The 11,669-nt window shown below is 43.5% G+C and overlaps 1 protein-coding gene and 1 pseudogene across 2 annotated transcripts in view; one reads left to right on the top strand and one right to left on the bottom strand.

Annotated features, from left to right (window-relative positions):
- Window positions 1-782: 782 nt before the first annotated feature.
- LOC138175013 (von Willebrand factor A domain-containing protein 5A-like) lies at window positions 783-10,703 on the bottom strand (annotated as a pseudogene).
- Window positions 10,704-10,899: 196 nt separating this feature from the next.
- The window catches only part of CHIC2 (cysteine rich hydrophobic domain 2), a 55,176-nt gene continuing 54,406 nt past the window's right edge, over window positions 10,900-11,669 (top strand). The window contains exon 1 of one of the 2 annotated variants that reach the window (XM_069105244.1): window positions 10,900-11,343. In XM_069105244.1, the coding sequence (XP_068961345.1) occupies window positions 11,225-11,343 (119 nt within the window). In that variant the 5' untranslated portion in view covers window positions 10,900-11,224. The remainder of the gene's footprint in view (window positions 11,344-11,669) is intronic. The other variant, XM_069105246.1, reaches the window with a different exon arrangement.

The following is an 11,669-nucleotide window of genomic DNA, read 5'->3' as shown; positions in this document are numbered from 1 at the left end:
TTTTTGAGGGGCAATTGGGGTTAAGTGACTTGTCCAAGGTCACACAGCTAGTAAGTGTAAAGTGTCTGAGGCTAGATTTGAACTCAGATCCTCCTGACTCCAGGGCCAATGCTCTATTCACTGCTCCACCTAGCTGCCCCTTTGTTGTCATTTTTTTTTTTTTAATTCTAGAGGGCAAGAAATAGGGGAAAGGGGTGGAAGTTGCAAAGAAGTGACTTTAGACTTGGTAAAGAAAACCTTCTTAACAATTAAAGTTATCCCAAAGTGGAATGGGCTGTCTCAGGAAGCAGTGGGTTCCCTTTCCCTGAGGAGTCTTAGGGAAAAGCTTGAATGATCACTTGTTGAATGTGTTGTAACAAAAATTTCTTTCAGGTATGGGTTGGACTAGATGGCTGCTGAGGTCTCTTCTGGTTCTCAAATTCCATGATTTACTAAGCTTTTACCATGCTTCTGTAAGACACTAAGACACTCTCCCTGGCCTTACATAGTTTCCATTCTTACTATCAGGACAAGACACAAATATCCATGTCTATAAGTGCTTTAGAGGGTCATAGAACAAAATGCTCTAAGTCCTTGGGGAGAGGTGACTAAAGATGGGAGGATATGGAGGAGTTGGCATCTGAGTTTGCCCAGTCAACTCTTCATTTCTCACCGCTACACTCTTTACATTCTATTCCACCTTTCCCCCTCCCCTTGCTTTTTTGGCTTCCTTTAGCTTCCCCCACTAGATTGTAAGCTCTTAAAGGACAAAGACTTGTTTTTTTTTTTTTTCTTATTTGTATCCCCAGCACTTAGAAAAGTGCCTAGCACAAGTAGACAATAAATATTTATTGCATTGTATTGTTTCAAGGGATAGGAATTCTTAGGTGAAAATGAGCAGGGAAGACATGTCAGTCATAGCCTACATCATGGACAAAGACTAGGGTTTCTCTTCATCCAAGTCTGAAGTTTTAAAGAAAACTTTTAAGAGAATTCAACAACCTTTGTATTTGAAGACCTTCTACATTTAAAATGTTTGTGATATTCAGGGTAGATAACTGTGGGCAACCAGGGTTTTCTCTAGGGATTTTGTAAATGTAAGAATAGATTGCAAATATGATGCATTGTGGATATGGCTCAGTGCTTGATATGTGATTTTTTAAAAAATAGGCAAGTCATTTTATTCTTGGTAGTAGAATATTGCAGCAAATAACAGGTTTCTGAAAAGCTTAAGTACTCATGACAAAGCAAGTGAGGATATACACTTTTAACATACAGAGAAGACCTTTTCCTTCATCTCAGAGAGAGAGAGAGTTATGCTTATTTCTAACCTAGATCTCTCCACTACTATTGTTGCTGAGCAGAGAACAGGGCATAAAAGCCAAGGGCCCACAGCCTATAGTCACAGAATTCCACCTCTTTAAGCACAGATTAGTTTCTATGTCTCCAACAGCTGCCACAGGTGGGTTGGGAGCTCATCAGTGCTTGTAGAAGTAGAGGATATAAAGGCTACATAGACAGAATCAGAATGGTCCAGTCCCTCCCCTAGACCCAGTTAGGTTAAACCTAATGCCTGCCTTCTTCCTCTAGCTCACTTTGTTTGAGGTCCTTGACTGCTTACCAGCTTTGTCTTGGTTGTGTAAGATAAAGTGTTAGAAGAATTTTTTCAAGTCATATAATACAAACAATTCTAGTAACATGTGTCATGTTAGATGCATGTCTTACCTTCATCTAAAATTTTAGCTCTCTCCTCAAAAGTGAGGTCCCTAACTGCACATAGACAAAAAAGATACTTCAAAATAGGCATCTCCCTCTTTTTACTCATTTATAAAACAGGGGAAAGCATTCTTTCTTTAATAAGCCTTGAGATAGTCTAAAGGGGGGGAAGGGAAAAGCTAGAGTAATATCTGCCCTCCCCAGCCCCGAACTTCATGGATGTTATGCAGTGACAGATGTTCTGGTAACCACAAAGAATGATCTAGTATAAAAGTGTTTGTGGAATTGAAGGAGTTCTTTCTTGATTCATCCTCCTTTCTCCCCTCCCCCCTTAAATTATTTTTATTTATTTTGTACATATTTTCAAATTTGCTAATTTGTGTACTTGCTGCTTTTCTCAGTAAAATGCAAGCTGCTTGTAAAAAGACTATCCCTTTTGTCTTCATAGTGTTAACTCCTACCACATGCCCAATACATAGTAGGGCCCTTGATAAACACTAGAATTGAACCAAAAGGAATCTGATTGACCAGTCCTTATGGAGAATGTGCACAAACATGAATGAAGGCACATCAACAGGTTTTAGCAGCACAGAGTATAAGAAGCAGCAGCCAAAAATAAACACTTCAATTTCTATTCTCACAGATCAAAGCCAGCAGGATCCACAGATGATTTCAGGAGAGCATTGGTGGCTTTGATGTATTCATCCAGGGAGGAATCAGATTGAACCCAGATCCATGCCACAGCCTTCCTTTCCAAGAGTTCCCAGTCTTCCCTCTGGTCCCAACTGGAGCTGTGCATCCACAGCACAGCCAAGATATTTGTTCATCTTGGGACATCTTTAGTCTGGTCAGGCAATGCAGACAATGCACTCTGAATACTCATACTCAGGACTGAGGTCAGAGCTTCATCCAGTTCCCAGGAACTATCTGCCTTCTGGAGGGAAATCAGCTGCATAAGTGGAGATTGTGGAACAGTCTGAGTCACAGAGACAACTATCATTCTAGTCATCAAGCTCATATTCATCAGCACATACTCCTAAAGTGTTGGATATTGGAGATGCAGGGTATGAACAAAGAAGGGGAGCAGGAGATGCTGAACCACTTGTACTTCCTACATAGTGTTGCAAACCTGAGGCCATGAAATAAGTAAAAGCCAATGGAATATCCCTCTAACTTAGGGGTCCCTGAATGGGCTGATTGAGCTCCCTATTGATAGCAATGTAGGCAGTGTGAGAAGAGACAACTCCCGACTGAAGGTTAACATACACCACTTTTTTTTCTTCTGTTCTGAAGCATCCTATAAGTTTCCATCAAGGATCTGGATCAAGGACTTGGCAGGCTGGTGGTGAATGGTAAGTTTATCATCTGCTTTGGGATACAGGGAGAATGGCACTATGTTTCTGAAGCCATCACCTTTGGAGTCTTAGTGAAGACATACCTCATCTGCTGCCTCTTTGGATGCATTTGTCCCTTTCAACTAGGCATAGAAAATTAATCTCTGACCTCAGAAGATGACAGTAGGAGTTGGAGAGAGCAAGGTAGTCTCCAGCCAGGGGGTAGAGTCCAGGTCAGGGAGGCATCCTGTACAACTGGCTGCAGGGTCCTCTTTAGGGAATGGAGGGCCTTGGGCTGCATTCTGTCCCTGCCTGTGATGAATTCTGCAGTTCCCCCAGCTGCCTGAGCAATGCCTTTAATAAGCCTGGTGGAAGTCCTTTCTCCAATTCTAAAAGAGAAATACCTGTGATTCTGGTTGTGGCATTGAACTTCAGCAATGACCATCCACATATTACAAACTTCTTCATTTGTAGAGATAAAGAACTGCCGAGGGTGGTCTGGTCTGCAGGATTTGCTATAAATGTCCTTCAGCTCTAAGATTTCAGTCCCTCTAAGGTTAGTTTCTAGAGCCTTTACTCTGAACAACTTCCTCTACAGTCTGCTGCATATGTTCCACACTCTCTGGAAAGAATGACTCAAAGGATAATCCAAATTCATAGATATTGAAACAACAACTTGGGGTAAACTCTTCAGCAGTAGGATCAGAGTTTCCTTGCCACTTTGCTATTCATTTCAGAGGACATGCTCCCTGAATGGTCCATGAGGAAGATAAATTCATCAGTGCTCTCTCCTTGAGACTCAGGGAGCTAGGGCAGAAACTTACCATCACAGGTGGATCTCCCATCAGGAAACCTGGTTTGGCCTCAGCCTGGGCCAGCTCCAGAGAGACACTGGGTGTGTTCACCTTCCTGTAGAAAACCAGAATCTCAACATCCAGATCAAACTGATGCCTTTCAGTCAAGGAAACCCGGGTAACCATCTTGTCATCTTCCAAGTACTACAGGGGACTCAGAGGAGAGTTAGATTGGATCTTCTCAATGCTATTGGGAGAGCAGGCATTGGCAATGACACTAAATGTGTAGGGCAACTCCTTGCCAGGAACCCTAGGGATTGGAGAGGTGATGTTGTCTGCCTTAGTTGACTCTTGCAAGAGATAGTGTGGATTCAAGATGGCTGGCAGGACAAAGTAAACATCCACATCTGCCAGAATGTTCAGAATGACAGCAACCTTCTGACCAGGGGGCAAATTTCCTAGACTGCAGAAGATGTCACCAGAGCTGCTATCCTGCTCCAGAAGGAAGGCTTGTTGGCCTTGGGGGATGACATTCTCATAATTCTCTTGGGCCTGCTGCTTCTCTTGTATTCCTGCCACTGTACTCTTCCCATCCACCAGAGTCTGGAAGCTATAAACAGCAGTCTTCATCCATGGGGAACACAAAGAATGCTTCCACAGGATCTCCTTCCTCATTCTTGTAGTCCAGCATTGCAGACACATCTGCCACAAACTCACAGATAGGCACAGCCACTGAGATGCTCTTAGGAGGCACTGGGTGCTTGGAGCAAGTGAGAAGACCATAAGGGAATTCCATGGTGCAACTCTGCTCAGTTCTTATTGCTTTCAAGTTTTGCTGCAAAGTGACATGTGATTTTTTTTAAAAAGGGAAACAAGATGGTTTCAGATGACGTACATAAAATGAGATAATTATAAAACACTTTGCAAACTTTAAATAACCAAATGCTAGTTAATATGATGTTGATGATGATGATGACAATTATGATGATGGCATTTCTAACAATTTCAAACAATGGTTTCTGCTACTACCTCTATACTTGGCCAGGGGTTTGTTTGTTGAGATAAATAATATGAAATTTGATATTCCACAAATTTAATTTTGTAGGTTATAAATGTGGATAGAAAGCTGGCATATATGAAGTCAAAGAAGGTAATGACTCTCCATACTAGGCACTTGGTAATAATGTTGGAAGTTATTCCTTAGTAGAGGGTATGAACTAGGGACTGTTTTTCCTAGAGAACTCATTTTGTTACCTGTATTCTAGTTGTTGTGGAATGTCATATCCCCATCCCACTTGATTATAAATTCCTTGAAGATAGATACCATTAAAACAATGCTACTAATAGTAGTTGGGTTTTTAGCTCCATTAAATTTTCATTTATCCATAATATAGCTGAAATGGTAAATTGTTCTTATAGTTCAACATTATGGGCTAAACAGAGTATTTGTGGTTATTCTGGCATAATTTGATAGATTTGCAATGTAATATTGTTTATAATATTATTTCCACAGGAAAAGTAATTCCTTAGTGTGAGGACATACTAGCTATTTCATATCTTTCTCCTCACTATCTCCCCTGAGTACTGCTAACTCCTTGCCCTACAAGATGAAAAGGAATGGGATGGCATTCTTGACTCCAGGGAAAAGGAAGGACAAGTGACTTGTAGAACACTTCTTATTCTCAGTGACTGGGGTCCTATACTGATTTTCTACCATGTTAAATCTGGGAGTGCCCACAATGTTACAGTTACAATAAAAGGTTTGGATTATCTAAATCCAATTCAACTGAACAACTTATTAACTGCAAAGCACTATCTTACTTTGACAGAGGTAAGTAACAAAGCTAAGCCAGTTAAGAGCCCTTCTTCAAACAGTTTAAGGTCTATTTGGGTGGAGAAGATGCAAAACATTTTAAAATAATTATATTGCCAACTATAGTTTCTTTTTCATTTTTATGTACCAGGATTGAGCACAGTACTCCATTCTGAGTACCATGGAGTTATCTTTGATTTTTTCTTTTCCTTTTCCTTCACCTGAGATATCCAGGCTGTTACTGAGTCCTCTCTCCTACCTTCATATCTTTCATACCCACCCGCTCCTCTCTATTCCCATTGCCACCTCTTTAATGCAGGCATTTATCAGCATCCATTCAATAGCCATATTCATTAGAGTTTCAACTCCTTTGCTTGTAATTCAAGACTCCCACAATCTGACCTCACCCAATGTTTCCAATCTTCTCATAGTACTCCCTCATCAAACTCTATGCTCCTACCACATTGGACAATTCACTACCCCCTCAAATCTGCATGGTGTTGAGCCTCAGTACCTTTGCTCAGGCTTTTCCTATGCTTGGAATGTCATTCCCTTCTTCTCCAGGCCTGTTGAATTTTTATCCGTCCTTTAAAGTCTGACTCAAGTGATACTTCTTCCCTGAAACTTTCCTTCATCTGGGTTGCTACATCAATTCTCCTAGGACTGCACAAAATACTTTGTTTCACAACTCTCCAATGCACTAATCATATAACATTGTATATTATCTGTGTTTGTTCAAGACCTCTTTCACAGGCTATGAACTAAGTAGGAACAGAAATAGTGTTTTAGGTAAACTTTTTATGCCTCCCATAGCTTTATATAGTATTCTGCTACATTGTAAGTGCTCAAAAAATATTGGTTGAATGAATGAATAATAGGTATTAAATAAATGTTTGTTGAATTGGATGAGTCAGTTAGAAAGGTACAAAGTATCATTTGAGGTCTAAGGGAGAAAAGATTATCGTGACCATGTGGAGGAACAGGAGAATCAGGATAAGCTTCATGGAGGAGTGGTCATTTGATTTAAGTCTGAAGGATGGGTAGGATTTCAGCAGGTGGAGATAAATCTATGAAAGACACATAGGCCTTGAACATAGTAAATAATGAATGTTTTTTTTAATCGAATATTTCAATAAGTAAAGACATCAGATTATCTGAGTGAGAACTGAGAAGTGAATAGTGTATGGTTAGTAATTCAGTTTGGCTCATATGTAGAGTACATGTGGGAAATAGACCAGCATAAAGCTGGGAAGGTAAGGAGGCACCAGGTTATATCCCTGAATTTAAAGATAAGAAGTTTGGGCTCTATTGGGAAATAATTACACATACTTACACAGTGCATTGAGATTTCCAAAGCACTTCCCTTAACTTCAATTGAAGGGTTTTGAGCAAAGGAATATTATGAGATATGTGTATAAGGAAGATTAACTTGGCAGCAAAGGGATGAATGATTTTGAAAGGTCCCAGAGGTAATAAATAGAACCACTGGGTAGAAGTTGTAAAGAGACAGGTTTGATAAGAGAAAACTTCCCAACATCTCAAAGTATAATTAGCTCCCCTGGAAATTAGAGAGTACCCCATCATTGGAGGTCTTTGAGCAGAGGTGAAAGTGACCATTTGTTGGGAATGCTGAAGGAGACATCTCTTCAGCTATGGGTTGAATTAGATAACATCTGAGGTCCCTTTCAGTTCTGAGGATCATGACTGCCAGAGAGTTGGAGAAGATTAAAGATGGGTGAAACTATTTAAAAGACCAATAGTCTAGGAACATAGGAATGAGGGCCTGGGAAAAATAGATGGAGTAGCAATAGACAGGAGGGGATGTTGACAGATATATTGCTGGTAGAGCATTCCCTTTATCTGACCATAATCTATTGGCTTTTCAGTTGTCTGTCTGCCTTACTTTACAAAATCCTACTCTTTTATCAGCACCATGACCTCTAATCCCCTGACCTTTCAGTTTTCTCCCAGGCTATCTCCCTTGTACTAGACACTCATTGAAAATCATCCCATCTTGACCCCTTGGTGAACCAATTAAATTCTACACTGTCTTTCTTTCTTGAATCCCTAGCCTTTTAATCATATTGCCAATGATGCCCAGCCAAGCCTCAGCCTTGAATCACTCCAACCATTTGTCACCTTTGCTCCTATACTTGTGCTACTGAACAAAAACATAAAATCATGCAACAGTTCAAAATGGACCCACTACAAATTCATATTATATAATCTGAACTGGGCCCTCACTGATGATAAACAATCCTCTTATACCTTCCTTACCAAATCGCTATCCTACTCTGCAGAGCAGTTCTAAACTTTTTCTTCTTTCTTCAAACTGACAATGGTTTCCTTTCTTCCCCACTCTCTCAGCTGAAAACCGAGTATCACATTTTACAGAAAGAATTGAGGCCATTCATTGTGAGCTCCTTCTTCTCTCTTCTTCCTCATTTTCTGTCATTCAGGTTCTTTCTGCCATTCTCTCCTTCACCCGTGTCTCACATGATGAAGTGGCCTGTAGTAAGGCTAACCAAGGCTAACACCTACTATCTCCTCCAACAGATTGCCCCTTCTGTCATCCTCACTCTTTCACTTACTTTCAATCTCTCCCTCTGTACTGGCTCATTTCCTAGTGCTTATTCTGAAAAAACCCTCACTTAAGCCTTCCCTCCCTGCCTTCATCCTATATATCTCTTCTGCTCTTTGTAGCTGAACTCAAAAAGATCATCTACAATAGATGCTTCCACTTTCTCTCCTCCCACTTTTTTCTCAACCTCTTACAACCTGACTTCCTGCCTTATCATTCCACCAAAACTGCTCTCTCAGAAGTTACCAGTGGTTTCTTAATTGCCAAATCCCATGGCCTTTTCTTATTCTTCATTCTCCTTGACCTTTCTGCAGCCTTTAATACAGCTGATCATTCTTCAATAATCTCTTCTCTCTAGGTTTCTGGGACACCATTTTGCCTTGTTCTTCTCCAATCTCCTTCTCCTCACTTGCTGATCTTCTTCCAGATCACACCCTCTAACCTTAGATGTCTCTCAGGTTTCTGTCCAGGGCTCTCTTTTCTTCTCCCTTTAATGCTACTTCACCTGTTGATCCCATCAGCTCCCATGGATTTAATTACCATCTCTGTGCTGATAATTCTCAAATCTACCAATCCTATGCTAACCTCCCTGCTAACCTCCAGTACTGAATCTCCAGCTGCCTTTCAGACATCTCAAACTAGATGTCCCATTGCCATCTTAAACTCAAAATGGAACTCATTATTTTCCCCCCAAAACCCTCTTTTCCACCTTCCTTTGTTGCTGTAGAAGGCAACACCATCTTCCCAGTCCGTCAGGCTCACAACCTAGGAGTCATACTGCATCCCTTACTATCTCACCCTGAATATCTCCAACATGCTACCTTCTTTGACAACTGCCACCAATCTAGTTCAGACCTTCATCAACTCACACCTAGATTATTGCAATAGCCTGCTAAGTAAGTGGATCTGTCTGCCCTAAGTTTCTTCCCACTCCAGTCCATCTACCATTCAGCTACTAAAGTGATTTTCCTAAAGCACAAAGTCCCATCATATTCACCCCCTACTCAATAAATTCCAGTAGCCTCCAGGATCAAGTACAAAATACTCTGGCATTCAAAGCCCTTCAAACCTACCTTCCTCCTAGCTTTCTAGTCTTCCTACACCTTCCTCACTGCTCTACACTCTTTGATTCAGTGACACTAATCTCCTGGCTGTTTGAAGAACAAAACACTCTAGAATCTGAGCATTTTCTCTGGTTGTTCCCCATGCTTGGAATGCTTTCCTTTCTCCACTCTGACTACTGACCTCCCTGGCTTCTTTTAAGTACTAACTAAAATCCTACCTTCTACAAGAAAGCTTTGCAAACACCTTTTAATCCCAGTGCCTTCCCTCTATTATTTCCTCTTGATTCTGTATACAATTTGCTCTCTACATATTTGTTTGCAGGTTGTCTCCCCCATTAGAGACTATCTTTTGCCACCTTTTTGTATCTCAGTGCTTGGCACAGTGCCTAGCACATAGTAGGTACATAATAAATGGTTATTCACACATATATATACATATGTGTGTGTATATATAATAGTGATGTAAAATTGACAGGACATGGCAACTGAATGTAGGAGGGTGAAAAAAAAGAAGTAATCAAAGGCAGTTGAGTTTGTAGCATGGGTAAGAATTAACCAGGACAGAAACTAAGAAGTCAGAAAGAGTAGCTTTGGGGGAAGAAGGAATTATTGGATCATAAATTAAGAAATGGAGAGGAACTTGGAAGTCATTGAATCCAACACCCTCTTTTTACCAGCGATGAAATCAAGGCACTCATGGAGGCAGCAAACGTCTGAAGCAGTCTGAGAAAATAGGTCTTCCTGATTCGGGTCCGGCACTGTGTTCTCCTCAACAAAAGCTAAAATTCTTTTTTTTTTTTTTCCTTTGGACCTTTACCAGTGGTGGGCGAAGATTTAAAACTACACTATGAGTTTAGGAACACCTTGTCTGTATGTTTGCATTTCTTCTTTGGGGAGTTTTTGGAGTGTGGGGATGCTCCAGGTGGGTGAGGGTAAATGAGGCAGGAAATCTCTGTAGGGCCCTCAGCCTCCTAAAAATTTGGGGAGGCTGCTTGACGAAGTTTGTCTCGGCCCCCGGTAGAACCTATGCACCTGTCAAAGGGGCAGAGGCAGCCTTCCAAAACTGGCCCAGTCTGAAAAACCGACTCATGGCGAGAGAAGCGAGGTCACTGGGTCAGAGACCTCAGTAGTCAGTGGCAGGATCAGAAATCAGCATCGTAACCGGACCCCACGGGATAAGCACGCAGCCCCGGGCTTTGCAATTACGGCCCGGCTCTTCTGCTCGAGGCTGGAAGGGGTGGGGGTGGGGAAGAGGGAACGAAGGGGCTACTTCTCTGGGCCCAGCAGGTTCTCCTCCCCACCCCCACCGCTCCGCCTTCCAACGTCTAAAGTCAAGGTCTTCTCCAACTAGGCAAGAGCACTCCCTTTCTCCTCTTCCTCCAGAAGCCAGGAAGTCGCTCGGGCTTCAAGGAAGCTCGAGAGAAGGTGGAATCCTAAGACAGGGCAAAGAGGTAGCGAATTGGGCACACGCCTGAGAAAAGGGAAGGATGACGTGGAGAGAGAGAACAGGGAGGGCCCGCGCGCACGCGCACGCGCACGCGCCGGCCCCGTTCGCTCGTCCCCCGGTCGGCCCGTCCGCCAAATCTCGCGATGCCCTAGGCCGCGGCTCCCGCTGCGGGTGGCTCCGCTGTTGCTGTGGTTGCCTTAGTTGCTGCGGCGGCGGCGGCGCCGGTGGAGGTTTCGGCCCAGGAGCGGATGTTGACATTGTATGTTATTACGGCTTGACGGTAATGGCGGCGGTGGTGACGGCCGGGACTCCGTCTGCCCTACTGTAGTCCCCCAGGAGAACCAGCGACGGAGCAGAAGGAGCTGAGCGGCCCTCCCCGAGCGCCGGTGGTTGCGACTCTTCTCTTCACCCTTCCGCTGCTCTCTCACCCCAGCCCCGGGACTCAAGCCCCCTTCGGTCCGGGGCGGGGAGGGGGGAGGGCCTGCGAGGCCTCAGCATGGCGGATTTCGACGAGATCTACGAGGAGGAGGAGGACGAGGAGCGGGCCCTGGAAGAGCAGCTGCTGAAGTACTCGCCGGACCCCGTGGTGGTTCGCGGCTCCGGTCACGTCACCGTGTAAGGCCCGGAGGAGGGTGCGGGAGAGGACGGGGAGGTGGAGGGCAGCGGCGGGGGCCCCCTCCCCGCGACGCCCATCCGGGGCCTTGTAGCCTGGACTGGCGACCTGGAAGAGCAGGACTTGTCTCCTTTCCCTTCTCTTCCTCTCTCTCTCCCTCCCCCCCCTTCTCTCTCTCTCTCTCTCTCTCTCTCTCTCTCTCCTCCCCTTCCCTCCTCTCTCCCCCCCCCTTCTCTCCTCCTCCTCTCCTCCCCCTCTTTCTTCTCTTTTCTCTCCACTCTCTCTCCTCTTTTTCTTTCTCTTTCTCACTCTCCACCTGCCTTTTCTC

This window comes from Petaurus breviceps, unplaced genomic scaffold (assembly GCF_028583685.1).
Source record: "Petaurus breviceps papuanus isolate PSGF00001 unplaced genomic scaffold, PetGlider_PUasm1.0 76, whole genome shotgun sequence".
Lineage (NCBI taxonomy): Eukaryota > Metazoa > Chordata > Mammalia > Diprotodontia > Petauridae > Petaurus > Petaurus breviceps.
Note: the sequence above shows the minus strand (reverse complement) of the source record. Positions and strands in the feature narration are given on the sequence as shown.